The sequence below is a fragment of the Gorilla gorilla genome, chromosome 18 (assembly GCF_029281585.2).
Source record: "Gorilla gorilla gorilla isolate KB3781 chromosome 18, NHGRI_mGorGor1-v2.1_pri, whole genome shotgun sequence".
NCBI lineage: Eukaryota > Metazoa > Chordata > Mammalia > Primates > Hominidae > Gorilla > Gorilla gorilla.
The window spans coordinates 117959285-117986715 of NC_073242.2; the positions used below are offsets into that span (position 1 = coordinate 117959285).

Consider the following 27431-nt stretch of genomic DNA (forward strand, 5'->3'; position numbering starts at 1 on the left):
CTCACTGCAGCCTCGACCGCCCCAGGGTCAGGTGATCCTCCCACCTCAGCCTTCCACAGGCACGCACCACCATGACTGGCTAACTTTTGTATTTTTTGTAGAGATGGGGGTTTTACCATGTTGCCGAGGCTGGTCGTGAACTCCTGGGCTCAAGTGATCCGCCAGCCTTGGCCTGCCAAAGTGTGTTTTTAATGTCTCAAAATGAGAATTCTCACGTTAGCAGGTCACTTGGGTGAACAAGATGCTTTCATTCTACGTCACGGTGTCTGGTGTCCCAGGACAGCTGCGCTGAGAACCGCAGCAGTGGGAAAGAAAGGATTGAAGGGTCCTATATCTGTCCCCAGTCGCTTTCTACATCTCCATCAGGACTTTTCACATTTCTGTTAGTAATTCTAAGAATTTATTCTGAGTTGTAATTCCGGTTGTTCTATTCTACAGTATACCTTTGAATTTTTGATTACACAAAAAACCTTGTTATCCCTCTGCTGAGCCATATATACCTTACGGTTTCCCAAACAAACCCCCCAAGAGGTCACCACACAGGTCTGGCCGCCTAATGGAGAAACTTCAAAGCACAATGACACATCCTTGGGGAATCTGAGTCTTACAGCTACACGAAGTGCAAACCAGAGCAAATGGGTAGACTTCACAGGGAAAGAGAAAGTGGAACTGCCTTTGTCTCAATCTTAAAATGTAAAAAGAACTTTACTTTCCATGTACATGACAAAAATTTTGTATTACTAATACTCAGTTCTCACAATTTGTAAGACAAAAATAGACACTCTAAGAGAAAAAGACAAAAATAGACATCTTAAGAGAAAAAAGACCAAAAAAAGCCACAAATAAGGAATTCGCAAAAAGGCACAATAAAAATAGCCAAGAATCATCAACACCCACCAGCTACCATTTAGGGGAGAGGGCTTCACAGGCATCACCTCATTCAACCTCCAAGCACCTCCGGGAGCAGCACTTCCCACTCATGCTCCCAACAGGACTTGGGAAGGTGAAGCAGCTTGTCCAGGATCTCACAGCAGATAAACACAAGCCTGGGCTGGGGCCCAAGTCAGCTGACTCCAAATCTGGGGCCTCGACCATTAAGCAACAAAAATAATTTATGACGAACTCTGTCCGGGAGGACTTGGAGAAAGGGTTCTTCTCATGCAGACCTCCTTGGGGTGCAAACTCAAAGAGCCCGACAACAGGCTGCAAAGGTTTCATCAACATGCAGTCCTGCAAATCCACAATCCCACTTGAGGAAGTGCACCCTACCAGCCAGCGCGGGGGCTCGCGCCTGTAATCCCAACACTTTGGGAGGCCGAGGCGGGTGAATCACAAGGTCAGGAGTTCGAGACCATCCTGGCCAACATAGTGAAACCCCCGTCTCTACTAAAAATACAAAAATTAGCCCGGCACGGTGGCACGCACCTGTAGTCCCAGCTACTCGGAGGCTGATGCAGGAGAATCACTTGAACCTGGGAGACGGAGGTTGCAGTGAGCCAAGACCGCGCCACTGCACTCCACAGCCTGGGTGACAGAGTGAGACTCCGTCTCAAAAAAAAAAAAAAGAAGGAAATGCATCCCACCAAGACAATCTCAGAAGTTCCCAAGGATACATGTCAATCTCCTAAATTTCTATAAAATGCACAAAGCAGTCTTCAAAGCACTGTCTATGCATGGAAAAAATGCAGACTTCAAAGCTTATCAGTGACGGACGAGTCTGTGCTACATGCAGGGAGTGAAATACTATGTAGCATTGTTTACACTACACTGTCTCTAAGAGAATATATATGGCATTATATCCTTTAGGGAAGAAGGTACACACGACTCAGAGGTTTTTTAAAATGTTAAGAGTGGTTTATCTTTGACTGCTGGGGCCTCTGATGGTATTTACTTTGTTCCTTTTGCTGTTCTGCATCGCTTGGATGTTTTCTAACCTGTCCTTTTTACCTAAATATGAGCTGCTTGAACATCAAAGAGCTGTCAACCTTTGAACAGAGAGAGCCTTGAACTCCAGATTAAATAAACATCTCCTCCTGTGATCTGTTACATCCAATATTGCTGAAGGCAAAAGTCCAGCCCGCACCGCTGTGATCCATCCGTCTCTCTACGCCCCCACCATCAGGAGCCCCCGACACTGGGCTTCCTCTGCTCCCGTAATTTTTTTTGTTGCTGTTGTTTGAGACGAAGTCGCACTCTGTCGCCTAGGCTGGAGTGCAATGGCCCGGATCTTCGCTTAGTGCAACCTCCGCCTCCCGGGTTCAAGCCATTCTTCTGCCTCACCCTCCCGAGTAGCTGGGATTACAGGCGCCCGCTACCACGCCCGGCTAATTTTTGTATTTTTGTAAGTAGAGACGGGGTTTTACCATCTTCACCAGGCTGGTCTCGAACTCCTGACCTCAGGTGACCCGCCCGCCTCGGCCTCCCTAAGTGCTGAGATTACAGGCGTGAAACCGCGCCCGGCCTGCTCCCGATTTCTTCAAGTTCACCTCGTCTCTGGTCAGGGCCAGCGAGGCATCCTCGGCTCGCCTTCAAGGCAGGGGCAGAGGAGGCGGCCCCCAGGCGTCAGCTTAGGCCCCGCGCAGACCTCGGGGGACCCCAGCCCCAGCTCGCGGCACGGCCTCGGCCCCGTGGTGTCCCGTGCCCCGCGTCAGGGCCTCTTCGATGCCTCCCTGACGCCCTCAACCCCTCCCTAGCCCCGTCTGCCTCTCCCTGGACCCCTCGGACCCTCCCTAACCGCCTCAAATACCTCCCTGGCCCCCTCAACGTGGTGGCACCGCGGCCGCTCCCCACCCACACCCAAAACACCACATCGCCGGGCCCCGCGCCCATCTGGTGGCCCCCGGCCGGGGCCACCGCCCCCGCCACTCCCAGGTCCGAGGCCTCCACCTGGCAGGGACCCCCGCCCCTCCCGGCCCCGCCACCCCCGCGCGCTCACCCTCACGGCAACGCCTCCTCCAGATGGTGTCGGTGTGGAGGATGCGCCGGAACTTCGTGCAGACCTGGGCCAAGCTGGGTAGGTCCGTGCCCGGCAGCGACGCGAAGATCTCCACCAGCAGCTCGGGCGGCAGCTCCAGCAGCGAGCAGCGCGGGGGCGGCGGCGAGGGGCCCGCGCACAAGCCGCCCCCCACCCCGGCCAACACCGCGGCGCTAGCCTCGATGCGCTCCTCCTCGGGGTCTGTGTCCGGCTCGCTGTCGGCCGCCGCCGTCTCGGCCGGGCCCCGGCGCTGCTGGCGGCGCCGGCATCCGCGCGACGGGCCCACGCCGCAAAGGCGAGCACACACCGCCATGCCGCCCAGTGACGGCCACTGCTGCCGCCTGTGCGCACGCTCCAGCGCGGCCCCGCCCCGCCAGCGCCGAGCCACGCCCCCGCCGCAGAGCTCGCCACGCCCCCTGGAGAGCCTAGCCCCGCCCCTACGTGGAGCTCCGCCCCGGCCGCGCCACCCCCTCCCCGCGGGGCGGCGACCTCAGAGACCCCGCACTGCTGCCCTCCCCTCCACCGTGAGGGCGCCGCCCGTGGTGGGCATGGGAAAAGAAAGTGGTGATGCCGAGTGCAAAACGTTAAGCTGCCCCGTGTGAGGCTCGAACTCACGACCTTCAGATTATGAGACTGACGCGCTGCCTACTGCGCTAACGAGGCTGCTCGGCGACCACTTCGCGCCGCGGCTTTTGTGGAGACAGGGGTCGCCCCTCGCGCCCGTGCGTCCCGCTTCCGGCGCCCGAAACTGTGCCGCGCCGGCCGGTGAGTAGAAAGATGCGCCTTACAGCCTCCAAATACAGAGACAGCAGCCAGAACTCCAAAGGGCGCCTAGAAGCCCTTTTGTCCATCGAAACAACGCGCGTTCCATCGTCTCCGCCTTATGGCAACCAAAAGGCCCGCGCTGCGGGACTCTGCAGGGACCTTTGGGGATCCCGAGCTCCCTGCGGAAGCCCCGGGGAGGGCTTGGAGGGGCGGCCGGCCGGCGCGGCCCAAGAGATCCGGGGATGCGCGCCCGGTCTGGAAAGGGAGGCCCTGCCATGCGGCGCCGCCCAAAGGGCGCCTGTTCCTGCAGCTGCTGGGAGCCGCGCACGCCTGCTCCAGCTGGGCTCCGCCGAGGCCGCTGAGCGGGGTCGTCTCCCAGGTCCGCGGGTGGTGACCGCGAAGGCGTCCTCTCACCAGAGCAGCCGCGCACATCGCCGTGGGCTCGCCTCGGACCCCATCTCTTGGAGGCCCAGGCGGGAGTATCAGTCGAGGCCGGGAGCTCGAGACTGGCCTGGGCAATACAGCGAGACCCCGTCTACAAAACAAAATTTTAAAAAGAGAGGCTGAGACGGGAGGATCGCTTGATCCCAGGAGGCCGAGGCTGCAGTGACCCGTGATGGTGCCACTGCACTTCAGCCTGGGCAACACAACGTGACCCTGTCTCCAAAACAAACAAAAAACAAAAATAGCCACAAATGGCTGGGCGCGGTGGCTCACGTCTGTAATCCCAGCACTTTGGGAGGCGGAGAAGGGTGGATCACCTGAGGTCAGGAGTTTGAGACCCGCCTGACCAACATGGTGAAACCCTGTCTCTTCAAACAAACAAACAAACAAACCACACAGGCCAGGCGCAGTGGCTCACGCCTGTAATTCTAGCACTTTCGGAGGCCGAGGCGGGTAGATCGGTTAAGCCCAGGAGTTGGAGACCAGCCTACCCACGTAGTGAGACGCCCCCATCTCTACAAATAATTTAAAAAATTAGGTGGGCATGGTGGTGCCTACTCGGGAGGCTGAGTCGGGAGGATCGCTTGAGCCCGGGAGTTGGTGGCTCCAGTGAGCTGTGATCACACCACTGCACTCCAGCCTGGACAACAGAGCAAGACCCTGTCTCAGAAAAAAAATCGCCACCAAGGCTGGGCGCGGTGGCTCATGCCTGTAATCCCAGCACACTTTGGGAGGCCGAGCAGAGCGGATCACGAGGTCAGGAGATCGAGACCATCCTGGCTAACACGGTGAAACCCTGTGTCTACTAAAAATACAAAAAATTAGCCGGGTGTGGTGGCGGGCGCCTGTAGTTCCAGCTACTTGGGAGGCTGAGGCAGGAGAATGGCGTGAACCTGAGAGGTGGAGCTTGCAGTGAGCCGAGATCGTGCCATTGCATCTCAGCCTGGGCAGCAGAGCGAGACTCCGTCTCAAAAAAAATAAAATAAAATAAAGCCCCACCAAAACCAAAAAAATAAAAAAAAAATCTATACAGATGCGCCTATGTCCAAACCTTGAGCATCTCAGGCCCACACTATTGAAAAAGAGTACCTGACTGATTACTCTTGCTTTTCCTTGTTTTTCAGTCCATCCCCCAGTTGTCAGAATGCTCCTCCTTCCAGTGACCATAATAAATAAACTAAAAGCAAACTCCTTTCACAAGGTTGACCCACTCATTCACAGGTATGTCATGGCCCGCTGGTCTCAAACTCCTGACCTCAGGTGATCCACCCACCTTGGCCTCCCAAAGTGCTAGGATGACAGGTATGAGCCATGAGCCAGCACACCTGGCCTAGTTGGAACTATTATACTATTAATAGTTACAGCCACAGACACAGTATAGTGCTTGGTACATAGTAGTTGCGGAATTTATCATTGTTGGATGAATCAGTGACCACCACGAACATCTATTCAGTGCATATATTGTGTATATACATGTGCCAGGTGACTTTACCAGTATTATTTACTGCTACCAATTTTTTTTTTTTTTTTTTTTTTTGAGAGGGAGTCTCGCTCTGTTGCCAGGCTGGAGTGCAGTGACGCGATCTTGACTCACTGCAACCTCCAACTCCCAGGTTCAAGCAATTCTCCTGCCTTGGCCTCCCAAAGTGCTGGGATTACAGGCGTGAGCCACCGCGCCCGGCCTTTTTTTTTTTTTGATACAGGGTCTTGCTTTGTCACCCGGGCTGGAGTACAGTGGTGCAATATTAAGGAAGGAGACCACTACTACTCCTGCTGCCCTCCTCCCCCTACCTTGCCTAGTTTACAAGACAGGAGGAGAGAAAAAGCAAAAAGTTGGAAAAAAATAAAAGTAAGATAAATAGCCAGACAACCTTGGCACCACCACCCGGCCCTAGGAGTTAAGAAAAGTAATAATAATAACATCAATCCCAGACCTAAACTACTTGTGTTATCTGTAAATTCCAGACACTGTATGAAAAAAAGCATTGTGAAACTTTTTGTTCTGTTAGCTGATGCATGTAACCTCCAGTCACATTTCCCACGCTTGCTTGATGTATCACGACCCTTTCACGTGGACCCCTTAAAGTTGTAACCCTTTAAAAAGGCCAAGAACTTCTTTTTCAGGGAGGTCGGCTCTTAAGATGCCAGTCTGCCAACACTCCCAGCCAAATAAAAACCTCTTCCTTCTTTAATCCGGTGTCTGAGGAGTTTTGTCTGTGGCTCGTCCTGCTACAATATCAGCTTACTGCAGCCTTGACCTCCCGGGCTCAGGTGATCCTCCCACCTCAGCTTCTGAGCTAGGACTACAAGCAAGCACCATCGAGGCTGATTTTTTTTGTATTTTTTTTTTTTTTTGTATTTTTTTCTTTTTTGTAGAGATGGGGTTTCGCCATGTTGCCCGGGCTGGTCTGGAACTCCTGGACTCAAGTGATCCACCCGCCTCCTGCCTCCCAAAGTGTTGAGATTACAGGTGTGCACCACCATGCCTCACTACTTTTTGTATTTTTAGAAGAGAAAGGGATGTAGAGACAAGGTTTCACCATGTTGGCCAGGCTAGTCTCTAACTCCTGACTTCAAGTGATCTGCCTGGGTCAGCCTCCCAGAGTGCTAGGATTACAGGCACGTGCCACCGCACCTGGCTTCATTCTTAATTAAGCAAATAATATATAAATATTTCCTCACTGTTAAGATAAACACTACAGGTAAAACAAAAGTTTTTGTTGATCACCATTCAATCCCCTCACATCCTTCGAGATAATCACTGTTAGCAATTTGGAATATTCTCTTGCTCAATATAAGCTCCAAATATATCTACAGAAATATATATATGTATGTCTTTTTAAAAAGTAGGCTGAGCACAGTGGCTTATGCGTATAATCCCAGCGCTTCGGGAGGCCGAGGTGGGCAGATCACCTGAGGTCAGGAGTTCGAGACAAGCCTGGCCAACACGGTGAAAACCCATTTCTACTAAAAATACAAAAATTAGCCGGACGTGGTGGTGTGTGCCTGTAATCCCAGCTACTCACGAGGCTGAGGCAGGTGAATTGCTTGAACTCAGGAGGTGGAGGTTGCAGTGAGCTGAAATCGTGCCACTGCACTCCAGCCTGGATAATAGAGGGACACTCCATCTCAAAAAAAAAAAAAAAAAAAAAAAAAAAAAAAAAATGGCCAGGCGCGGTGGCTCACGCCTGTAAACAAAGCACTTTGGGAGGCCGAGGCGGGCAGATCATGAGGTCAGGAGATCGAGACCATCCTGGCTAACACGGTGAAACTCCGTCTCTACTAAAAATACAAAAAGTTAGCCAGGTGTGGTGGCAGGTGCCTATAGTCCCAGCTACTCGGGAGGCTGAGGCAGGAGAATGGTGTGAACCCGGGAGGCAGAGCTTGCAGTGAGCCGAGATCGTGCCACTGCACTCCAGCCTGGGCGACAGAGCAAGACTCTGTCTCAAAAAAAAAAAAAAAAATGGTTTCAACTAATTACATCCTGCTATCTACCAGGGAGATCAGCCATTAAACAAGTAACCACATAGATAAATACATAAATTATAAATTGTAATGCTCTAACAATAAGTAAAACTAACAAGATCTTATAACAGAGACCAGACTTTGGATGATCAAAGGTTCTTTGAGGAAATGACATTTATAAATCAAAGGAAAATTTGGAGTTAGCCAGGAGGAGAACACTTGATGGGAGAATGTTCTAGAAAAAAAGGATAGCGGCCAGGCCTGGTGGCTCACACCTGTAATCCCAGAACTTTGGGAGGCCAAGGCGAGCAGATCACCTGAGGTTGGGAGTTCAAGATCAGCCTGGCCAACATGGTGAAACCTTGTCTCTACTGAAAAAATACAAAAATTAGCAGGGCGTGGTGGTGGGCACCCTGTAATCCCAGCTACTCAGGAGGCTGAGGCAGAAGAATTACTTGACCCCGGGAGGTGGAGGTTGCAGTGAGCCGAGATTGAGCCACTGCACTCCAGCCTAGGCGACAGAGCAAGACTCTTTCTCAAAAAAAAAAAAAAAAAAAGAAAAGAAAAAAAGGACAGCTGGTTGTCCCTGGCTCATGTAGTAGGCGAGGCCAGGAAGGGAGTTTTCAAGGCAATGGCATAGACAATGGTGAGAAGGAGCATCACTTGCCGGAGATCAGGGACTCAGGAGGCCTGAGGGAAACAGGAGGCTGGTTCAGTCCAGGGTGTGGTCTGAGCAGAAGCTGAAAATATAGGATGGAAATGAAAAATGACAAGAAAAAGAGATAAAATATAGGTTGGAGTTAGAATGTGAACTCGTGGAAGACCAGATGAAGCCCTCGCAAATTCGGGAATGACACAGTGATGAAAGTGGTGTTTTGGGAAACCAACTCAGGCTTCAGTGAGCAGCGTGGTATGCAGATGAATTGTATGCAGGACGATTTTATATTTATATAAAATGCAGAAACATTTTATATTTATTTATTTATTTTGAGACAGAGTCTCGATCTGTCACCCAGGCTGGAGTGCAGTGGCACAGTCTTACCTCACTGCAGCCCCCGCCTCCCGGGTTCAAGCTATTGTCCTGCCTCAGCCTCCCCGAGTAGCTGGGATTACAGGCGAGTGCCACCACACTTGGCTAATTTTTGTACTTTTAATAGAGATGGGTTTTTGCCATGTTGGCAGGCTGGTCTTGAATTCCTGACCTGAGGCGATCCACCCACCTCGGCATCCCAAAGTGCTAGGATTACAGGCATGAGCCACTGCACCCGGCCTTTATTCTGGTTTAGTATTTGAGACATGTAACTAGTACATCAAACTTATGATTGCAGGGTCATTACTGCAATGGCAAATCTATTTTAATATACCTTAAATAAAAAATGAGCTGTTTGAAAGAAAATAGTAACCATAGAAGATGGTTGGTGATATATGAATAATCAAGGATGAAAAGCACAGGATTAGAGGGACAAAAGACAGACAGCAAGAATAATGGAAGGCTGTGTACCCAAAGTTGTGGAAGGATGGAATTAGCACTGACCATTTAGAACAGAAAGAAAAGGCTGGGAGTGGTGGCTCACACCCAGAATCCCAACATTTTGGGAGGCTGAGCAGGGAAGATTGCTTGAGCCCAGGAGACTAGCTTGGGCAACGAAGTGAAACCCCATCTCTACAAAAATAATAATAATAGAAAGAAAAGAATGACCACGAGCACTTCAGCAATACCTGTTGGTGGGAAGGAACTCAAGGGGAAAGACAGTGCCAGCAGAAAACTACTACACATTGAATCCTGACAGCTGAATATGTCCTTGGAATACGTTTACAATCCTTTATGTAGAAATGTATCCTTTAAAGAATAAGGAGGGTGCGTGCATTCTAAAACGAGGAAGAACTAGATAGAAGAGATCATTTGTTTTAACACTATGAAGAGGCTTTACAATAACGACCTCTTTGTTAGTGAGAACTGATAACATCTAAGGAAGTAAGTCGAATATAGGGCTGGGCATTCTCCAGTTGGTTGCCTCAAAGGTCACAAGTAGTATTTCTTGGACTGAGGAAAACCATGTTAACTGGGCAGGGCGCGGTGGCTTACACCTGTAATCCCAGCACTTTGGGAGGCCGAGGCAGGTGGATCACGAGGTCAGAATATCGAGACCATCCTGGCTAACATGGTGAAACCCCATCTCTACTAAAAGTACAAAAAATTAGCTGGGCGTGTTGGCGGGCGCCTGTAGTCCCAGCTACTCAGGAGGCTGAAGCAGGAGAATGGTGTGAACCCGGGAGGCGGAGCTTGCAGTGAGCCGAGATCGCGCCACATGCACTGGGCAATGGTGCATTCCAGCCTGGGCGACAGAGAGAAAAAAAAGAAAGAAAGAAAGAAAGCCATGTTCACTGTATCCCAACGAGTTCTCAACATCCGGATGTGAAAAAATGGGATCTTACCCACTGCTCCAAAGAACTAGTCACACTAACTGGAAAGAAGGGAAAATATTCAAACTTTGAACAAGAGGATTGCAGTTTAAAATAAGCGGGCTGATGGAGCCTCCACAGTGGCACACGTTAACAGTCCCAGAATGGAGCAAAAGCTATAAACACAGCAGTCCTACAGAATCTGTTTAGAATTAAACAAACAGGCAAACAAAAACATGGTGGAGCCTCAGCCCGTTCCACCTGGTGTTACCCACTCATTTAAGAAACAGCTGCGGGCCGCGTGACTGATTTGTCAGTGCTTTACCACGCGTTCTACTTTGCAGATTCTTGAAGCTGAACAGGCCAGACTTCCCTGGGGAGGAAGACACTGAACATACAGCCTGCTCTAGCTACTCATTCCCTGGATTCTCCAGGGAAGACATTCTGAAGACTGCAGTCTATTCAGTGTCAACCCCTAAATCCTCCTGACCAAATCCTTTCTGAGAATAGCTCCCTGCACTCCTCTTGAGCAATACTTGTTTGTTTACTTGCTCTCAAGAGCAAAGCGATGACACCACGATGGATAGGACACTGGGCCTATAGTGGTGCATACGACAAAGCCGGTGGCCTCTCTCTTCCAATCAGAAAGAGGAGAGGAGGGAGAGGCCGAGGAGGCCTGAGGCCTGGAGCAAATTCTCCGCGTGACTTGCCGTCCATATTGAGTGTGGCAAAAAATAACCCCGATGCTTTCTGTAGGTCAGGTTAATGTTTTGTGATTCATTTGACAGGTTCTTACATACAGCTAGACAGCATGATTTACAGCCACTTACATCACTCAAGCTGGGCCATCACATTCAATTCTTAGCAGTTACATCATTTCCCCACGGTTATGGTCATTTCATGGTATGAGAAAAGGAATAGGGTGCCACTGCTGGACTTTCAAGAATGAATGATTATTTGGTAGTTTAAAGGCACCATGAAATTCCTAGAGAAAACACTGAGTAAATTAAAATGAAAGATGTGTTCTTGCTTTTCTACTTTACATGGATTATTACAGGGAACATTAACGTTTATATTACACTATGCTTATATTAACTAGCTTAAAATAATTCATGAGTAATATCAATTTACCGCTCTGAATATTGTTCACTACATTAAATTTCTACTAAACTGCAGTCTTTTGGGTCACATGAAATGTTTCATAAATACTCAAGCATACTTATGCTTCCAAAAGTTACATGAAGTTGTTTCTTATATTTATTTGTATATGAATGTACATTATTATAATATATATACAATAGATATATATTATTTAACTAAATGTGTTATTCTTACATGGGAATGAAACCTATGAGCCATCTTTAAACCCCAATCATTTTGGCTTCTTTTCTGAGAGCCATGGAAGAATATGTGGCTTTAGATTCAAGTTGGAATTAGAAGTTAGGCGTAGAAGTGTCAGCTTTGCAAATGTGGACTTCAGTCCTATATTTCAAAAACACGCAGAGTAACCCTGGCCCATTACTACACAACTGTCGATGCTACTTCCTCTGGCAATGAACCCAAGGCCTGGAGTAATTTGGTAAAGCTTTATGGATGCCCAAGGGTAGGAAAATATGAGACTCTGCTTCCCCTCCCCCATCTCCATATGCCAGATATCGATTTTTTCCCTTCTTCTTGCATTTGGAACAGTTGTCCAACAAGAGAAAGAAAAAGCCCATTTCTTACAAAGCAGCAATTCAGCCAAGAACGCACTCACCAGTCAATACTTAATATCATAAAAATCCAGAAAAGAAAGCAACACAGACTCCACTCTTTTAAGACTTCAAAACTGATACTTTGTTGTTTGGCAGAAGTTAGGTACATAATATGCGCTTACCGGATTTTTTTTTCTATTTTCACAGAATACAAACCAACAGACTGTAGACATCTTCTGAACTCTGTCCTAGATCACGTGAAGGCCAGCTTCAGAGGTTAAAAATTTCGGAATCTGGAAACCAGAGAGAATGTTTAAGTACTCTTCTTTATTAATTGTATGACTATCAGAGATGTCTGAGGTAAAGAACTATGACAAAAAAATCAGGGACAGAAAGTGCCACCTGCACAAATGCACCGTTATTTCACAAAAAGTGGTACAATTGGCTGGGCACGGTGGCTCGTGCCTGTAATCCCAGCACTTTGGGAGGCCAAGGCGTGTGGATCACCTGAGGTCGGGAGTTCAAGACCAGCCTGGCCAACATGGTAAAACCCTGTCTTTACTACAAATACAAAAATTAGCTGGGCGTGGTGGCAGGCACCTGTATTCCCAGCTACTGGGGAGGCTGAGGCAGAAGAATCACCTGAACCCGGGAGGTGGAGGTTGCAGTGAGCTGAGATCACGCCACTGCACTCCAGCCTGGGCAACAGTTCAAGGCTCTGTCTCAAAAAACAAATAAATAAATAAATAAAATAAACAGTGGTGGAATAAAGAACTACAACTAACGTCATTCTTCTGATGGTGGGAGTAAATTAATTATACAAGGATCTATGACTACTTGGCTTCTCTAGAAGAAATCCCAACTGTATAAAACCACTTTCAGAAATATATTTTCTTTCTTTTTTTTTTGAGATGGAGTTTCGCTCTTTCCCCCAGGCTGGAGTGCAGTGGCAGGATCTTGGCTCACTGCAACCTTTGCCTTCCGGTTTCAAGCGATTCTCCTGCCTCAGCCTCCCGAGTAGCTGGGATTACAGGCACCTGCCACCACACCCGGCTAATTTTTGTATTTTTAGTAGAGATGGGGGTTTCGCCATGTTGACCAGGCTGGTCTCAAACTCTTGACCTCGTGATCCTCCTGCCTTGGCCTCCCAAAGTGCTGGAATTACAGGCATGAGTCGCCGCACCTGGCGCGAGAAATACATTTTCATACTTTTTTTTTCTTTTTTGTGGAGGACGGGGTCTTGCTATGTTGCCCAGTCAGGTCTCAAACTCCTGGGCTCAAGCGATCCTCCCAGCCTCTGCCTCCCTGAGAGCTGGGTTTACAGGCTTGAGCCACCGCCCCCCGCTATTTTCATGTTTTGTATGATTCAAGGTCACAGTGTAGAGTGTATTAGCCTAATCCAATTACTTTATCCAATTGGGATAGAAGAAAGGCTTTTACAAAGTCAAAAGGAGAAATCCTGGAACTATGGGGCTCTTTCAAAGTATTAGATGTTAAAGAACAAAAACAGCCAAATAGCCGGGAGCAGTGGCTCACGCCTGTAATCCCAACTCTTAAGGAGGCCGAGGCGGGAGGGTTGCTTGAGGCCAGGAGTTCAAGACCAGCCTGGGCAACACAGCGAGATCCCGGCTCTACTCCCAGCTTCTCGGGAGGCTGAGGCAGGAGGATCCCTTGAGCCCAGGCGACCGAGGCCGCCGTGAGCTATGATCGTGCCACTGCATTCCAGGCTGGGCAACAGAGCAAGACCCTGTCTCAAAAAAACCCCAAAGAATCTAGTGCTGTTCCTACAGAGATACATTGGCCACAAGCTGAGGTGGGCAATAGCAACCAAATATCGCATGGTGGTTTACGCACTGCAGCCCATTTGGAGTCTTCAAATACGACTGCCCTTTCACAGATGAGTCTGAGACTCAAAAACTGTCACTAGTGTAAGGTTGTCCAGCGAGTTTAGTGGCTGGGAGGCTGAGGGGTAGACAGGGCGGCTAGCGATGTGGGGCAGGCCTGGCGGTCGCCACAGACGACCTAACGGTAGGAATATCTTACAGCCACCAGGAGAGTTCCAGGCGCCTCGGCGGGGGGACTGGGAGAGGGGACTGCGCCCAGAATGAAGGCTCGGGACAAAAGCAGTTGCGCAAACGCGCCAAAGGTGGGCGTCGAGTGACCGCGGGCGGAGGTCACCAGCGGCCGCTCCCCGGAAGCCACCCACGGACCACGCGCACCCCTGCACGCAGAGGGGGCCAGGGCTCCACGGGCAAGCGGCGACCCTGCCTCCCGGAGACGGCGCGGCCTGCCCTGCGCGCCTCAGCCCGGGGTGCCGGCGTCTCGGGCAGCACCAAGTCTCTCTCTGGAGGGGAAAGGATGGTCGGGTTTGCCCCATGTCCCTTCCTCTGACCGCTCCCTCAAGACTGCCCCGGGACACCCCGCCTGTGGCTCAGCTTCCCCCGCCCCGCGCTGCCATCTCCTCAGGGCCGGGCAGCAGGCTCCCGAGCGCCCACAGCCCCGGGGTGCGGCCCAACCCACAACCGTCACCTCAGGGGCCTCAGGCGCCCAGCGGTGCTGGGCGGGGCTGGGGCACGACCGGAAGCATGCGCAGAGAGCGCGTTTCGCCCATCGCGCACGCGCACACACCTGCTCCGCCCCCACGCTGCGTGCCGCTGCTGGGTTCCGCCACGCCCGTCATGGCGGCGGCCCCGGCCGGCTCTGGCGCCGCCTCTCGGTGACGCGTCGCGAGTCACCTGACCAGGCTGCGGGCTGAGGAGATACAAGGGAAGTGGCTATCGCCAGAGTCGGATTCGCCGCCGCAGCAGCCGCCGCCCCCAGGAGCCGCCGGGACCCTCGCGTCGTCGCCGCCGCCGCCGCCGCCGCCCAGATCCCCGCACCATGCCGTCGGAGAAGACCTTCAAGCAGCGCCGCACCTTCGGTGAGTGTCGCCGCGAGGGCGGCGGGTGCGGCGGGGCCGGGGTCCGAGCTGTGGAGGGAGGCAGGGCCTGGGACGCCGTGAGGGGCCGGGGCCGGGCCGGGAGGCCGAGCGGGGCCGGTGGCTGCCGGCCGGCGGGGCCGAGGGACGCGGGGCCCGGGGCCCCGTGAGGGACCCAGGCCGGGGCCGAGCCGGGAGGGCCGGGGGCTGCTCTGGGCCGGGGCGGCCTGCGGACCCCTCGGAGGCCTGGGAGGAGGCAGCCGGCGGAGGGCGGGCGGGGGCCGGTGCGCTCGGGGCCCCGGGCCTGCTGAATCACCCCGCGCCCTCCGCGGCGGGGTGCCTGCCGTACCCCGGCCACCGCCGCCCCCGCAAGCGCGCTGCGGGCGAGGGTCGCGCTTCTGGGGCCCAAGAGCCCCCGGGGCCGCGCTGGGCAGTTCGGCTCTGAAGCGGGGCTGCGCCGGGACCCAGCGCGTCACCTTCAGGGCTGGTTTTCCCGTCGAGGGAGCCCGCCCGGGTGCGAGTGCCTCTTACAGACCCCGGTGCCTCGGTCGAGAGGAGGGGAATGTGCTGGGCCCCGGCCTCGCCGCGCCCGGGACGGCCCACAGCGGTGTTGACAGTTCCTGTCTGTAGCCCAGGAGCTGGGGTGGGAGACTTCTCTTGGGGTTGCGATTACGTTCTCTCCTTGGCACCAGGAATACCGAATACATCCCTTTTCTGCCGGTTCAGACTGGAAACCCAACTTCGGTGTCCTGGCATTTGGTTAAACGTGCAGGTGTCACCATCACAATATTTACTCCACGCAGATGATGCGAAGTGATTATTTCCCGCTTGAGCAAGAGAACGCAGCAGATCCAGATATCTGTTGTTGCCTAAGTTCCAGACACCGGTTTGGAAGGGAAGCACCGTGTTCATCGCGGTGGACTGCGAATGCCTGCCGCCATCCTCGTCAGGAGCCCATACAGTGGTGCTGTTTGTCTGCTTTTGCCTAGTTTCCCGGAGTCTAGAAAGAGTTTAGCATTCATTTGAGTTTGGATATAGTTTTGCAGGTCTCATTGACCATTATTTTTTTTTTCTTATGCCTGAGGAACTTCAGTAAATGAAAATGGACCTTAGCTTGCCAAGCATATCTTTTCAAACAGCCTCTTGAGGCAGTCCGTTGGTTAGCAAGACTTACACGTGCCTTTTTTGTTAGTAGTTTTCTTGTTAGTCACCTTAATGAACTCTTTACTATAGTGTCTAGGCTTATTGAGCCCTGAGAGCAGCATTTAAGACAGATTTTCTTTTCTATTTTGAGACAGGGTCTCACTCTGTCACCTGGGCTGGAGTGCAGTGGTGCAATCACAGCCCACTGCAGCCTCGACCTCCCGGGCTAAAGCGATCCAGCGGCCCACCTCAGACCTGGCTTCTGTTTGCACCATTGAAAAGTTAACTGGGAACATTTGTGTAGGAGAGATGCCGTTTTTCTCATAACAGAAACTATAGTTATTTTCTTTTTTGCTTAGTACTTTTGGGTTATTCTGGAAAAGTCTCTGCGAAGAGTAGGTAGTAAGGGTAGGAAATGTGAGACTAACACATCCGAACAAGGAATTTCCTGGAACCTAAAATTGGCCCTGAGGGTAGACCAGCAATAATGCCCCATTTTTTTCCCACTGATGTATGTATCTTGTATATACTGTATTTTCAGGGTTTTTCCATTGGCTCACCTTTATTTTGCCCCTCCCCTTTAAATATCTCTTTAATAGTCACTTTGTAGAAATGTGTCAAATATCTTAACAGCTGTTACCTTTCCTTCTGATTTTGGTAATTAAAAAAAATCTTTCTAGTTCATGAATATTTTGGTAATTTTGATCATGAGTACTGACAGTTTTCAGACATGTGTAGCACAGTAAGTGAGGGAAATGAATCCTTAGAGAGAACCTCTTTATGGAGCCTAAGATTACCCCAGTTAGCTTGAGTGGTGCTTTCTCTTTCCAAGTGAGTGAGTTTGAGGTTAATACTGAATATAGCTCTGCTGATAAACTCTACCAGGATTGACAGGGTTCTCAAAGTTGAAATGGATTTAAGGCTCACTGAAAACAACCCCTTCCTTTTGTAGCTAAAGAAACTGGGTGGGGCCTGGTGGTGAAGATCATGGTCCACCTAGTGGCAGAGTCTGGACTGGTACCTTTAACCTGGCATGAATTCTTCCATTCTCCAGTAGGTAGCCATCATTTCCAGTATGTTAAGTGGACCAAGACTGTGTGAGTCAGGAGACATAGTGTGTCCTTGGAGATGTGTTGGAAATATTGAATGAACTTCAAAAATTAAAATTGTGTGGGGCATGGTGGCTCACACCTGTAATCCCAGCACTTTGGGAGGCGAAGGCAGGATCGCTTGAGTTCGGGAGTTCAAGACCAGCCTGGGCAACATAGTGAGAGCTCATCTCTACCAAAAAAAGAAACCAAACAGACAAATAGAGTTGTTGCTGTGTGGCCCAGGCTGGTCTTTTAACTACTGGCCTCAAGTGATCCTCCCACCTTGGTTTCCCAAAGTCCTGGGATTACAGGTGTGAGCCACCACGCCTGGCCTTGGGGGAGGGGGAGTGCTTCAGTTTCTCTCTGAGAAGTAAATCCTGGAAAATCCTGGAAAAACTGAAATTTTACTTAAAATGACTGAAGATATCTCATAACAACTTTGCAAAGAACGTGTTCTTAAAAATAGGACACCTTAGGCTCCTACCGTTTGTTTTAATGTTTGTAAAGGCTTTTAAGGATCTTTCTTGTTTTAGAAGAAAGGAATCTGGGGAAGCAGGTTAGCTTTTGCTGTGCGTGTGGAGCAGTGTTCATTTCTGTTCTACAGCTTTCATTCAGTTATTGATGAACTCTCTTCTATGTACAAGCCTGAGCCCTGGGGGGACACAGATTGGACTGGAGCTGGGTCCTTGACTGCCAGCGGGGCAGTCTGTTGAGAAAGACAAAAACAGATGATTACAGCATTAGGAAACAGGGAGTAAAAGACTTGCCCTCCTTCTATGCCATTGACTGTGCTGTTGATAATGCTTTTGTTAAATATACTGTTAGCCTCTAAAACAGCTGTCTCCTGAAGAATGAGAGTGGAGCATCAGTGTGTACCGTGTACAGCCAGTTGCTCCAGGCTCAGCACTGGGTTTTCATTGCTGCTGGACAGCATGCTAAGATGCTCCTATGGGACTTGGGTGTTACTCTTTACAGCTTAGGGAAGTAACTTGTCTTTTATCTACTGCCCGCCTTTCATGAAAATAATCATTTTTGGCTTTTTAGGTCGTGTTTTGGGAATAAATCAGGATAAAGATAACTTTAAACACTATAGTTTCAGACTTTGAAACTTCATAGAGCCTGTTTTTTTCTTCTTTGCTTTTTTTTTTTTTTTTTTTTTTGAGACAGGATCTCGCGCTGTCACCCAGGCTGGAGTGCAGTGGCATGATCTCAGCTCACTGCAACCTCCGCCTCCTGGGTTCAAGTGATTCTCCTGCCTTAGCCTCCTGAGTAGCTGGGATTACGGGCGCCCACCATCACGCCCAGCTAATTTTTGTATTTTTAGTAAAGACAGGGTTTCACCGTGTTGGCCAGGATGGTCTCTAACTCCAGACCTCAGGTGATCCGCCCGCCTCGGCCTCCCAAAGTGCTGGGTTTACGAGCGTGAGCCACCGCACCCAGCCAAACCTAGTTTCCTATATTAAAAAAATGTTTCCAGCCGGGCGTGGGGGCACACGCCTGTAATCCCAACACTTTGGGAGGCCAAGGTGGGCGGATCACGAGGTCAGGAGATTGAGACCATCCTGGCTAACATGATGAAACCCTGTCTCTACTAAAAATACAAAAAATTAGCCGGGCGTGGTGGCGGGCGCCTGTAGTCCCAGCTACTTGGGATGCTGAGGGAGGAGAATGGTGTGAACCTGGGAGGCGGAGCTTGCAGTGAGCAGAGATCGCGCCACTGCACTCCAGCCTGGGTGACAGAGCAAGACTCTGTCTCAAAAAAAAAAAAAATATTCTTTTCCCTCTGCCTGAACGTTCCTACTTTTAGATTTATTAGGATAAGCTTTTAAATGTGAAACATTCCAGGATATATGAAAGAGGTATCACTTATTTGCTGGAGTGAATTAAATCGTGATTTACCCTATACACTGAATCTACACTGACACAATGGAGGTTTTTATTGTGAAGAGGGTCTGGGGTAGGACAGGCATAGGAAGAGGTCTCATACTTAGGAGAGGTGATGATGAGGGGTCACTGAGAATCTCGCTGGGAAGTAGAGAAGGAGTCAAAGGATAAGAGCCACTAGGTTAATTTTACTGTTAACAATAGCAAAATTTGTCATTATTATTTTTATTTTTCATTTTTTTTGAGACAAAAGTCTTGCTCTGTCGCCCAGACTAGAGTGCAGTGGCGTGATCTCGGCTGACTGCAACCTGTGCCTCCCGGGTTCAAGCGATTCTCCTGCCTCAGCCTCCCGAGTAGCTGGGATTACAGGCGCCGGACGCCGTGCCCAGCTCATTTTTGTATTTTTAGTAGAGATGGGCTATCACCATTGTGGCCAGGCTAGTCTCAAACTCCTGACCTCGTGATCCACCCACCTCGGCCTCCCAAAGTGCTGGGGTTACAGGCAAGAGCCACTGCGCCCAGCCACTAAATTTATCATTTGCATATTTATTCAATAGGAATATGCACTGGTAGAAATCCATGAGTTTGCAATCTTTGTCGCAAAGATGTTTATATTTAGCAATGTATCTTAGAAGCTGATTTTAAAGTTTTGGATGGGGAAACAGAAGTCGAACTTATGGCTGTACTTGAACACAGGAATTTTAAAACTTTTTATAAAGAGTGTTACTGAAATTGAGCTGGGCTTGGTGGCTCACGCCTGTAATCCCAGCACTTTGGGAGGCTGAGGTGGGCGGATCACGAGGTCAGGAGATGGAGACCATCCTGGTTAACAGGGTGAAACCCGTCTCTACTAAAAATACAAAAAAATTAACTGGGTGTGGTGGCAGGCGCCTGTAGTCCCAGCTACTCGGGAGGCTGAGGCAGGAGAATGGTGTGAACGCAGGAGGCGGAGATTGCACCACTGCAGTCCAGCCTGGGCAACAGAGTGAGACTCTGTCTCAAAAAAAGAATGATACTAAAATTTTTTTTAATCCAAATGAGATTGGCAATGATATTAGAGTAACGTCATATTTATGTAGGCCACACCATATTTTTTCTGTCTCAGGAAGTTCATGACATTGATTATTTATTTGCGCTTACCGTGAGAATCAATCCTACCATAGTAAATCAAGGTTATTTTGCTCATTTTTTTTTTTTGTAGGTTTTAAATAATGCCATCTAAGTCATATGTTCACATATTGCCTTTTTTTTTTTTTAACACACATATTGCTTTGTAAATGACTTCTCTCTAACTGTATTTTTGGGTTTCTGGGAACTGGACTTGGCTTGTTTTTTTTCCCTGTATTGCCCACAGTCTAGTGCAGTTGTTGAAATTATCAATAAGTGATTCTATTAAAAGGGAGAAAAGATTTTTTTTTTTTTTTGAGATGGAGTCTGGCTCTGTCGCCCATGCTGGAGTGCAGTGGTGCAATGTCCACTCACTGCAACCTCCGTGTCCCAGGTTCAAGTGATTCTCCTGCCTCAGCCTCCCGAGTAGCTGGGACTACAGGCATGTGCCATCACGCCCGGCTAATTTTTATACTTTTAGTAGAGACGGGACAGGGTTTCACCATGTTGGCCAGGCTGGTCTCGAACTCCTGACCTCAAGTGAACTGCCCACCTCAGCCTCCCAAGGTGCTGGGATTACAGGCGTCATATTCCATTCTCTTGAGCAGTTCATTTTCTCTTGGGCACCATATCATTAAAAAGCTGGAAGTGATAAGGGAAAAATTGCATTTCCTGGTTTATAATGTATTCCATTTCCAACTTATAGTGTGGAAAATTAACAAAAATTGAAGTTAACATTATAGGTGGTAGTGGTCTTTGGAGGAAGGACTGGGACTCATGCAGTGGGTCTGCCTTGTATATCTGACCACAGACTTTGGGCTCCCAATTCCTTGAAACTAGTTGTCCCATATTCCTGGTCTTTGTCCTATCACCTGATAGAGCCATGTATGTTATGTTGCCCTTGGCCTTAGATACAAACCTTTATCAGATTTGAAGTGTTCGTGTTTTGTTTCTTTAAGTCCTAGGAAAGATGTCTTCAGTGTTCTGCTGTGCCACAGCTAACAGCTGAACTTGGATGGAGAACCAGCAGCAGTGCTGGGAAGAAGCTGCCTGGCCCTTAATAATGCGTCTGTCTCTTCATTTCATTGCAGAACAAAGAGTAGAAGATGTCCGACTTATTCGAGAGCAGCATCCAACCAAAATCCCGGTAGGTAGTCTTGGGCCTCGGTTTCAGTCATGAATGTACACAGAGGAGAGCACTGCATAAGTGCATCCGCTTGACAGGGGTTTTTACAGGAATCACCAGACAGCCAAACCCTGGGTGTCAGTGTCACAACCTAGAGAGAGGTATCTTTTTTTTAAGAGACAGGGTCTCACTCTTTTTCCCAGGCTGGAGTGCGGTGGTGCGATCATAGCTCAGTGCAGTCTCAGCCACCTTGTGCTCAAGCAGTCTTCCCTCCTCAGCTTCCTGAGTAGCTCTGACTAGAGGCACACAACACCACACCTGGCTAATTTTTTAAGTTTTTTGTAGAGACAGGGTCTTGCTATGTTTAACAACCCAGGCTGATCTCAAACTCCTGGGCTCAAATGATCCTCCACCTTGATCTCTCAAAGTGTTGGGATTATAGGCATGAGCTACTGGCTGGCCTCAGGAGCGAAGATTTCTGTACTGCCTCTAATTTCTGCTACCACTTAAACTCAGGCAGGTGGAGCCTACACACTGATATTTCCTTGTGCATATCACACTTCTGAACGTGCCCGCTAGATAAAGCTCTCAAACTTAACCAAGGAAGGTGATGACGGCTTGACTCGGCCTTACACAGAACCCTATGTAGGTCTCACACAACGGAACAATGTACAAATAAGCATTTTTCTTTCCCAAAGAAGCATGTAAAGATTTCCCATTCCTGCCACTCAACTTCTCTTTGTTGTGACAGGGTGGAAGAATTACCGTATATAGAGAAGATGTCCACAGCGTTCAGTAAACACGGACGCTAATGAGACTCAGAGGCTCATCTGTGGTCAGATATTATAGCAGCTTAAAACTAAAAAAAAAAACAAAATATTTTGCTCCATGGAAAGGAAGCATAGTGAGGAGCCAATGGATTATTTATTTATTTATTTATTTTGAGATGGAGTCTTGCTGTGTCGCCCAGGCTGGAGTGTAGTGGTGCGATCTCGGCTCACTGCAACCTCCGCCTCCCAGGTTCAAGTGATTCTCCTGCCTCAGCGTCCTGAATAGCTGGGACTACAGGCACGTGCCACTACGCCCAGCTAATTTTTGTATTTTTAGTAGAGACAGGGTTTCACCATGTTGGCCAGGATGGTCTTGATCTCTTGACCTCATGATCCGCCCACGTCGGCCTCCCAAAGTGCTGGGATTACAGGCGTGAGTCACCACGCCGGCCTGATGGCTTTATTTAAATTCATAATATGAAACTATATTTGTTCCCTGTGTAGATCAAATACGTGTGTGTGTGTGTGTGTGTGTGTGTGTGTGTGTGTATATATATATAATTTTTTTTTTTTTTTTGAGATGCAGTCTCGCTCTGTCACCCAGGCTGGAGTGTAGTGGCGTGATCTCGGCTCACTGCAAGCTCCACCTCCCGGGTTCACGCCATTCTCCTGCCTCAGCCTCCTGAGTAGCTGGGACTGCAGGCGCCCACCACCATGCACGGCTAATTTTTATTGTATTTTTAGTAGAGACGGGGTTTCACCATGTTAGCCAGGATGGTCTCAGTCTCCTGACCTTGTGATCTGCCTGCCTTGGCCTCCCAAAATGCTGGGATTACAGGCGTGAGCCACCGCACCTGGCCTCAAATATTTGTATTTTTAACCTCATTTAAAGAAATATTTTATCAAAATGAAAGTACCAGGTCATTATGCACAAAACTTTGTCTCTAGAACCAGCTAATAATGGACTCTACTTGCCTTGTCAAATATAATTTTTTCATGTCCACTAGACAGTCTCTAGTGTGGAAAAACATTGAGCATATTACTATAATTAGGAACTTACACATTTATTAAAACACAGGCATTTACTTTTTTTTTTTTTTTAATGGATGAGAGGTTTTTCTGTTTCCCAGGTTGGCCTGGAACGCATAGCCTCACCTCCTTATGCACCAGAACAACCAGCCTGAGTCACCGTGGCTCCCAAAACACATGCATTTACTTTCATTAGAACTTCAGCTGGCCGATCGCAGTGGCTCACGCCTGTAATCCCAGCACTTTGGAAGGCCGAGGTGGGTGGATCACGAGGTCAGGGGTTCGAGACCAGCCTGGCCAAGATGGTGAAACCCCGTCTCTACTAAAAATACAAAAATTAGCTGGGCGTGGTGTCAGGTGCCTGTAATCCCAGCTACTCAGGAGGCTGAGGCAGGAGAATTGCTTGAACCAGGGAGTCGGAGGTTGCAGTGAGCCAAGATCGTGCCACTACATTCCAGCCTGGGCGACAGAGCAAGACTCTGTCTCAAAAAAAAAAAAAAAACTTCAGCCATGTCTCAGGATATGGTAGTTTTGGAATTGAGAGTTTCAGATGTTTTGTGCTTGAAGCTAGTTCCCAGCCTCTCTGCCTCGGTAAGGCTTGAGGTCTTTTTCTGACTAGGCATATATTTTTCATGGTTCCAAAACTGAAACTGAATGAAAGGATACATAGCCAAGTATCTTCCCCCGCTTCCTACCTGACGGCAGCTATATCGTCTCTCTTGTACCATATTTTGTAAGGGGTAGATGTCTAAGCTAGCAAATGATCACTCTTCACAGGAGAGCTATGAGGAAACTAGTGAATGTGCTGTTTCAAAGCCCATTTTGGCATGTGCCAGTTAGACTGTAGGAGGCATTTTGTATATTTTTAATTGTTGATGACTATTTTATTTATTTATTGGAGACAGTCTAGCTCTATGCCCTAGGCTGGAGTGCAGTGGCGCAATCTCAGCTCACTGCAACCTCCGCCTCCTAGGTTCAAGCTTGTCTCAGCCTCCCGAGTAGCTGGAAGGGATTATAGGCACCTGCCACCACACCTGGATAATTTTTGTATTTTTAGTAGAGACGGGGTTTTGCCATGTTGACCAGGCTGGTCTCGAACTCCTGACCTCAGGTGATCTGCTCACCTCACCCTCCCAAAGTGCTGGGATTACAGGCATGTGCCACCATGCCCAGCCTGATGACTTTTTTTTTTTGAGATGGAGTCTCGCTCTGTCACCCAGGCTGGAGTGCAGTGGTGCGATCTCGGCTCACTGCAAGCTCCACCTCCCGGGTTCACGCCATTCTCCTGCCTCAGCCTCCTGAGTAGCTGGGACTACAGGCGCCCGCCATCACGCCTGGCTAATTTTTTTTTTTGTATTTTTAGTAGAGATGAGGTTTCACCATGTTAGCCAGGATGGTCTCAGTCTCCTGACCTCGTGATGTGCCCGCCTGGGCCTCCCAAAATGCTGGGATTACAGGCGTGAGCCACCGCGCCTGGCCCTGATGACTGTTTTAAAATCACTTCTGGCTTCTTTTCCAGGTGATAATAGAACGATACAAGGGTGAGAAGCAGCTTCCTGTTCTGGATAAAACAAAGTTCCTTGTACCTGACCATGTCAACATGAGTGAGCTCATCAAGATAATTAGGTATCAGTCACCTTTGTTTCATAATAAATTTCCTTTGAGTAACTTCTTATTCTTTATGAAACTTACAGATAAATCTTTAGTTCTGGTTAAAATCTTTAAAAAATATTTTTCAGCTGAATTCAGTTCTGATTCAATTATGATTAAAACAATTTCAACTTAATTAAACTATAAAATGTTTCTTTTTTTTAGGTTTTATATTACTTGCTAGACTGCAGAGCCCGTTTCTTTCATCATAACATCGTGTAGATGTTTCGTGTTTAAAATCAGTGTTACAAGTTGTTAAGGTTTTGTACAGCAAAGCTAGTTAGTTAAAGAGAATGTAGACTCAGTGAGTGGCAGTAAATGGCACAGGCTTAGATCTTAGAATAGTTTGGAAACTGTATTTGAACTGCTTTCTTACATTAGGCAGTTTAACAGCTGTTCAGACAGTATACTAGTTTAAAATCAGCCTAATATGTAATCTTTCAGTGATTATAGCTCATGTCAATATAATCAAAGGAAATGTCCTGTGCTTTATGAGAAGTATTGGATTCAAGAGCATTTAGAACATTTTTATATTTTACTGATCAGAGTGGGTGATGTTTTAACACATGCTTCATCCTTCTTATATTGTTGTCAATATTTCTTCACGTTGTTTTCTTTCAATAGAAGGCGCTTACAGCTCAATGCTAATCAGGCCTTCTTCCTGTTGGTGAACGGACACAGCATGGTCAGCGTCTCCACACCAATCTCAGAGGTGTATGAGAGTGAGAAAGATGAAGATGGATTCCTGTACATGGTCTATGCCTCCCAGGAGACATTCGGGATGAAATTGTCAGTGTAAAACCAGAAAAAATGCATCTATTCTAGAATTTTTTAAACCCTTACCAAGGAAAAAAAAGGGATGTTACCAACTGAGATCGATCAGTTCATCTAATCACAGATCATCAAACAGTAGTGTTCCCACCTAGGAGTGTTAGGAAGTTGTGTTTGTGTTTCAAGCAGAAAAACTGAGCTCCAAGTGAGCACATTCAGCTTTGGAAACTATATTATTTAATGTAGGCTAGCTTGTTTTCAAATTTTAAAAGTTTAAAAATAAAATACTTTGCATTCTAAGTTGCCAATAAAATAGACCTTCAAGTTATTTTAATGCTCTTTTCTCACTAATAGGAACTTGTAATTCCAGCAGTAATTTAAAGGCTTTCAGAGAGACCCTGAGTCTTCTCTTCAGGTTCACAGAACCCGCCGCCTTTTTGGGTAGAAGTTTTCTACTCAGCTAGAGAGATCTCCCTAAGAGGATCTTTAGGCCTGAGTTGTGAAGCGTAACCCCCGCAAAACGCATTTGCCATCACAGTTGGCACAAATGCAGGGTAAACGGGCTGTGTAAGAAAACGGCCCTGACTGTAAACTGCTGAAGGTCCCTGACTCCTAACAGAACCACACCCAAAGTCCGCACTCTTGCAGGGGTAGACATTTCTGGTTTGGTTTGTTCTCTAGATAGTTACACACATAAAGACACCACTCAAAAGGAAACTTGAATAATTTATAATTTTGATCGAGTTTCTTAAAAGATCCTGGAGAAAGAGTGGCATTTCTTCTGTTTCAGGTTTTGTCTGAGTTCAAACTAGTGCCTGTGTTGTTACGGAAAGCAGCAGTGTACCAGTGTCACTCTGGAGTACAGCGGGAGAAACCACAAAATAGTATAACTGAAAACATTAACATTCAGACACACTCCCTTCTGCCTTCCGGCTTAAAGCTGTGGATGATCCACGTTTTTGTTTTTTTTAATGTTAAATGTGTAACTCAGTATTACTGAAAAGGTACCCACATTTTGAATAGTAGTTATCACTGTTAGGTCAGACAGCCATCAGAATTCTCCCACACCAAGTGCATGTCAGTTGTGGAGAAAACATAGCAAAAAGAGCCGTACGCTCTTTACAGATACTAATGTCAAGAGTTAAACCTCCTCAGGTTCAACCTGTGATAAAAGACTAGTGCTTCCCACTACTTGCATGGGGTTCACTATTTATAGTTTTCTTGGGAGTATCACAGGAAAATCACAATTACACCACTGTAGACCCTATGTGTAGCAGGTCACAACTTACCCTTGTGTGTTTAGATGTGTATGAAATACCTGTATACGTTAGTGAAAGCTGTTTACTGTAACGGGGAAAACCAGATTCTTTGCATCTGGGCCCTCTACTGATTGTTAAAGGAGTTCCTGTCACCTGTTCCCCCCACCCCTGCATGCGTCTGTCCACTTGGCTAACTTTTAATATGTGTATTTTTACATTATGTAAATTCTTAACTGGCCTGTCTCGTTTAGACTGTATACATCATATCTGACATTATTGTAACTACCGTGTGATCAGTAAGATTCCTATAAGAAATACTGCTTTTTAAGAAAAAAAATAACATGCTGAGGGGTGACCTATATCCCACGTGAGTGGTCACTTTATTTATAGGATCTTTAAAACATTTTTAATGAACTAAGTTGAATAAAGGCACAATTAAAAACTGTCATCAAAGCCCAGTTTAATGGGATTCCGTATTTGAGACTTGGATCCCACACTGTTTGTACTTTCCAAAGCCAAGCGGGTCCTTGTATTTCCAAGGAGGGGCATCCAGGCTGGTCCTCTCGTGCAGAGGGCGCACTCACATGGAGGAGCATTGCCCTCCGAGGGCCTCTGCCTTGTCAAGGGCCCCCTCCACCTTCGCCAAGGCCCTGCCACCAGGTCTGGCCTTTACAAAGCCAAGTCCTCTTGAGAACTCACGTGCCACAGGCTATGAGGATGGATGCGAATTGACCTACGTGTTTTGTGGGACTAAACACCCAACAACCTACTGCTGTAAACCACCCACCACCATAAGTATTTATTAGGTATGTGTGTGTGGTCGAGCAAGTGTACCCTTGGGGGACCCAGTGGGGAGCTGTTGGCACCGTGTACAGATGCAGCACACACACACTTCAGCACTCAGACCAGACAAAAAGTGGCCAACCTCTTCATCTAGGG

The 27431-nt window shown here is 48.4% G+C and overlaps 2 protein-coding genes, 1 long non-coding RNA gene and 1 other non-coding gene across 8 annotated transcripts in view; 2 read left to right on the plus strand and 2 right to left on the minus strand.

Annotated features, from left to right (window-relative positions):
* The window catches only part of FBXO31 (F-box protein 31), a 56870-nt gene extending 53530 nt beyond the window's left edge, over window positions 1-3340 (minus strand). For 2 of the 5 annotated variants that reach the window (XM_055364459.2, XM_019012153.4), the window contains exon 1: window positions 2936-3331. In XM_055364459.2, the coding sequence (XP_055220434.1) occupies window positions 2936-3287 (352 nt within the window). In that variant the 5' untranslated portion in view covers window positions 3288-3331. Of the gene's footprint in view, window positions 1-897; window positions 1036-2935 lie in introns of those variants that run through there. The other 3 variants (XM_004058111.5, XM_063700380.1, XM_063700379.1) reach the window with 3 other exon arrangements.
* A 33-nt stretch (window positions 3341-3373) lies between these two features.
* LOC134757528 (uncharacterized) lies at window positions 3374-12501 on the plus strand. The gene is made up of 2 exons (XR_010131621.1): window positions 3374-3739; window positions 11953-12501. It is a non-coding gene; the product is annotated as an uncharacterized lncRNA (long non-coding RNA).
* On the minus strand, window positions 3565-3637 carry TRNAM-CAU (transfer RNA methionine (anticodon CAU)). Its single transcript has one exon. It is a non-coding gene; the product is annotated as a tRNA-Met (tRNA).
* A 475-nt stretch (window positions 12502-12976) lies between the features above and the next one.
* On the plus strand, window positions 12977-26940 carry MAP1LC3B (microtubule associated protein 1 light chain 3 beta). The gene is made up of 4 exons (XM_031002743.3): window positions 12977-14665; window positions 20979-21034; window positions 24332-24438; window positions 25087-26940. Exons 1-4 carry the CDS (start codon window positions 14626-14628, stop codon window positions 25259-25261), a joined length of 378 nt encoding a protein of 125 aa, XP_030858603.1. The 5' UTR covers window positions 12977-14625; the 3' UTR covers window positions 25262-26940.
* Window positions 26941-27431: the final 491 nt, after the last annotated feature.

What these genes read in the sequence shown, in the direction of transcription:
- MAP1LC3B (XM_031002743.3), top strand. Translation starts at nt 14,626, where the DNA reads ATGCCGTCGGAGAAGACCTTCAAGCAGCGCCGCACCTTCG. An exon ending in CAAGCAGCGCCGCACCTTCG is followed by an intron (nt 14,666 to 20,978) that starts GTGAGTGTCGCC and finishes ATTTCATTGCAG; the next exon opens with AACAAAGAGTAGAAGATGTC. An exon ending in AGCATCCAACCAAAATCCCG is followed by an intron (nt 21,035 to 24,331) that starts GTAGGTAGTCTT and finishes CTTCTTTTCCAG; the next exon opens with GTGATAATAGAACGATACAA.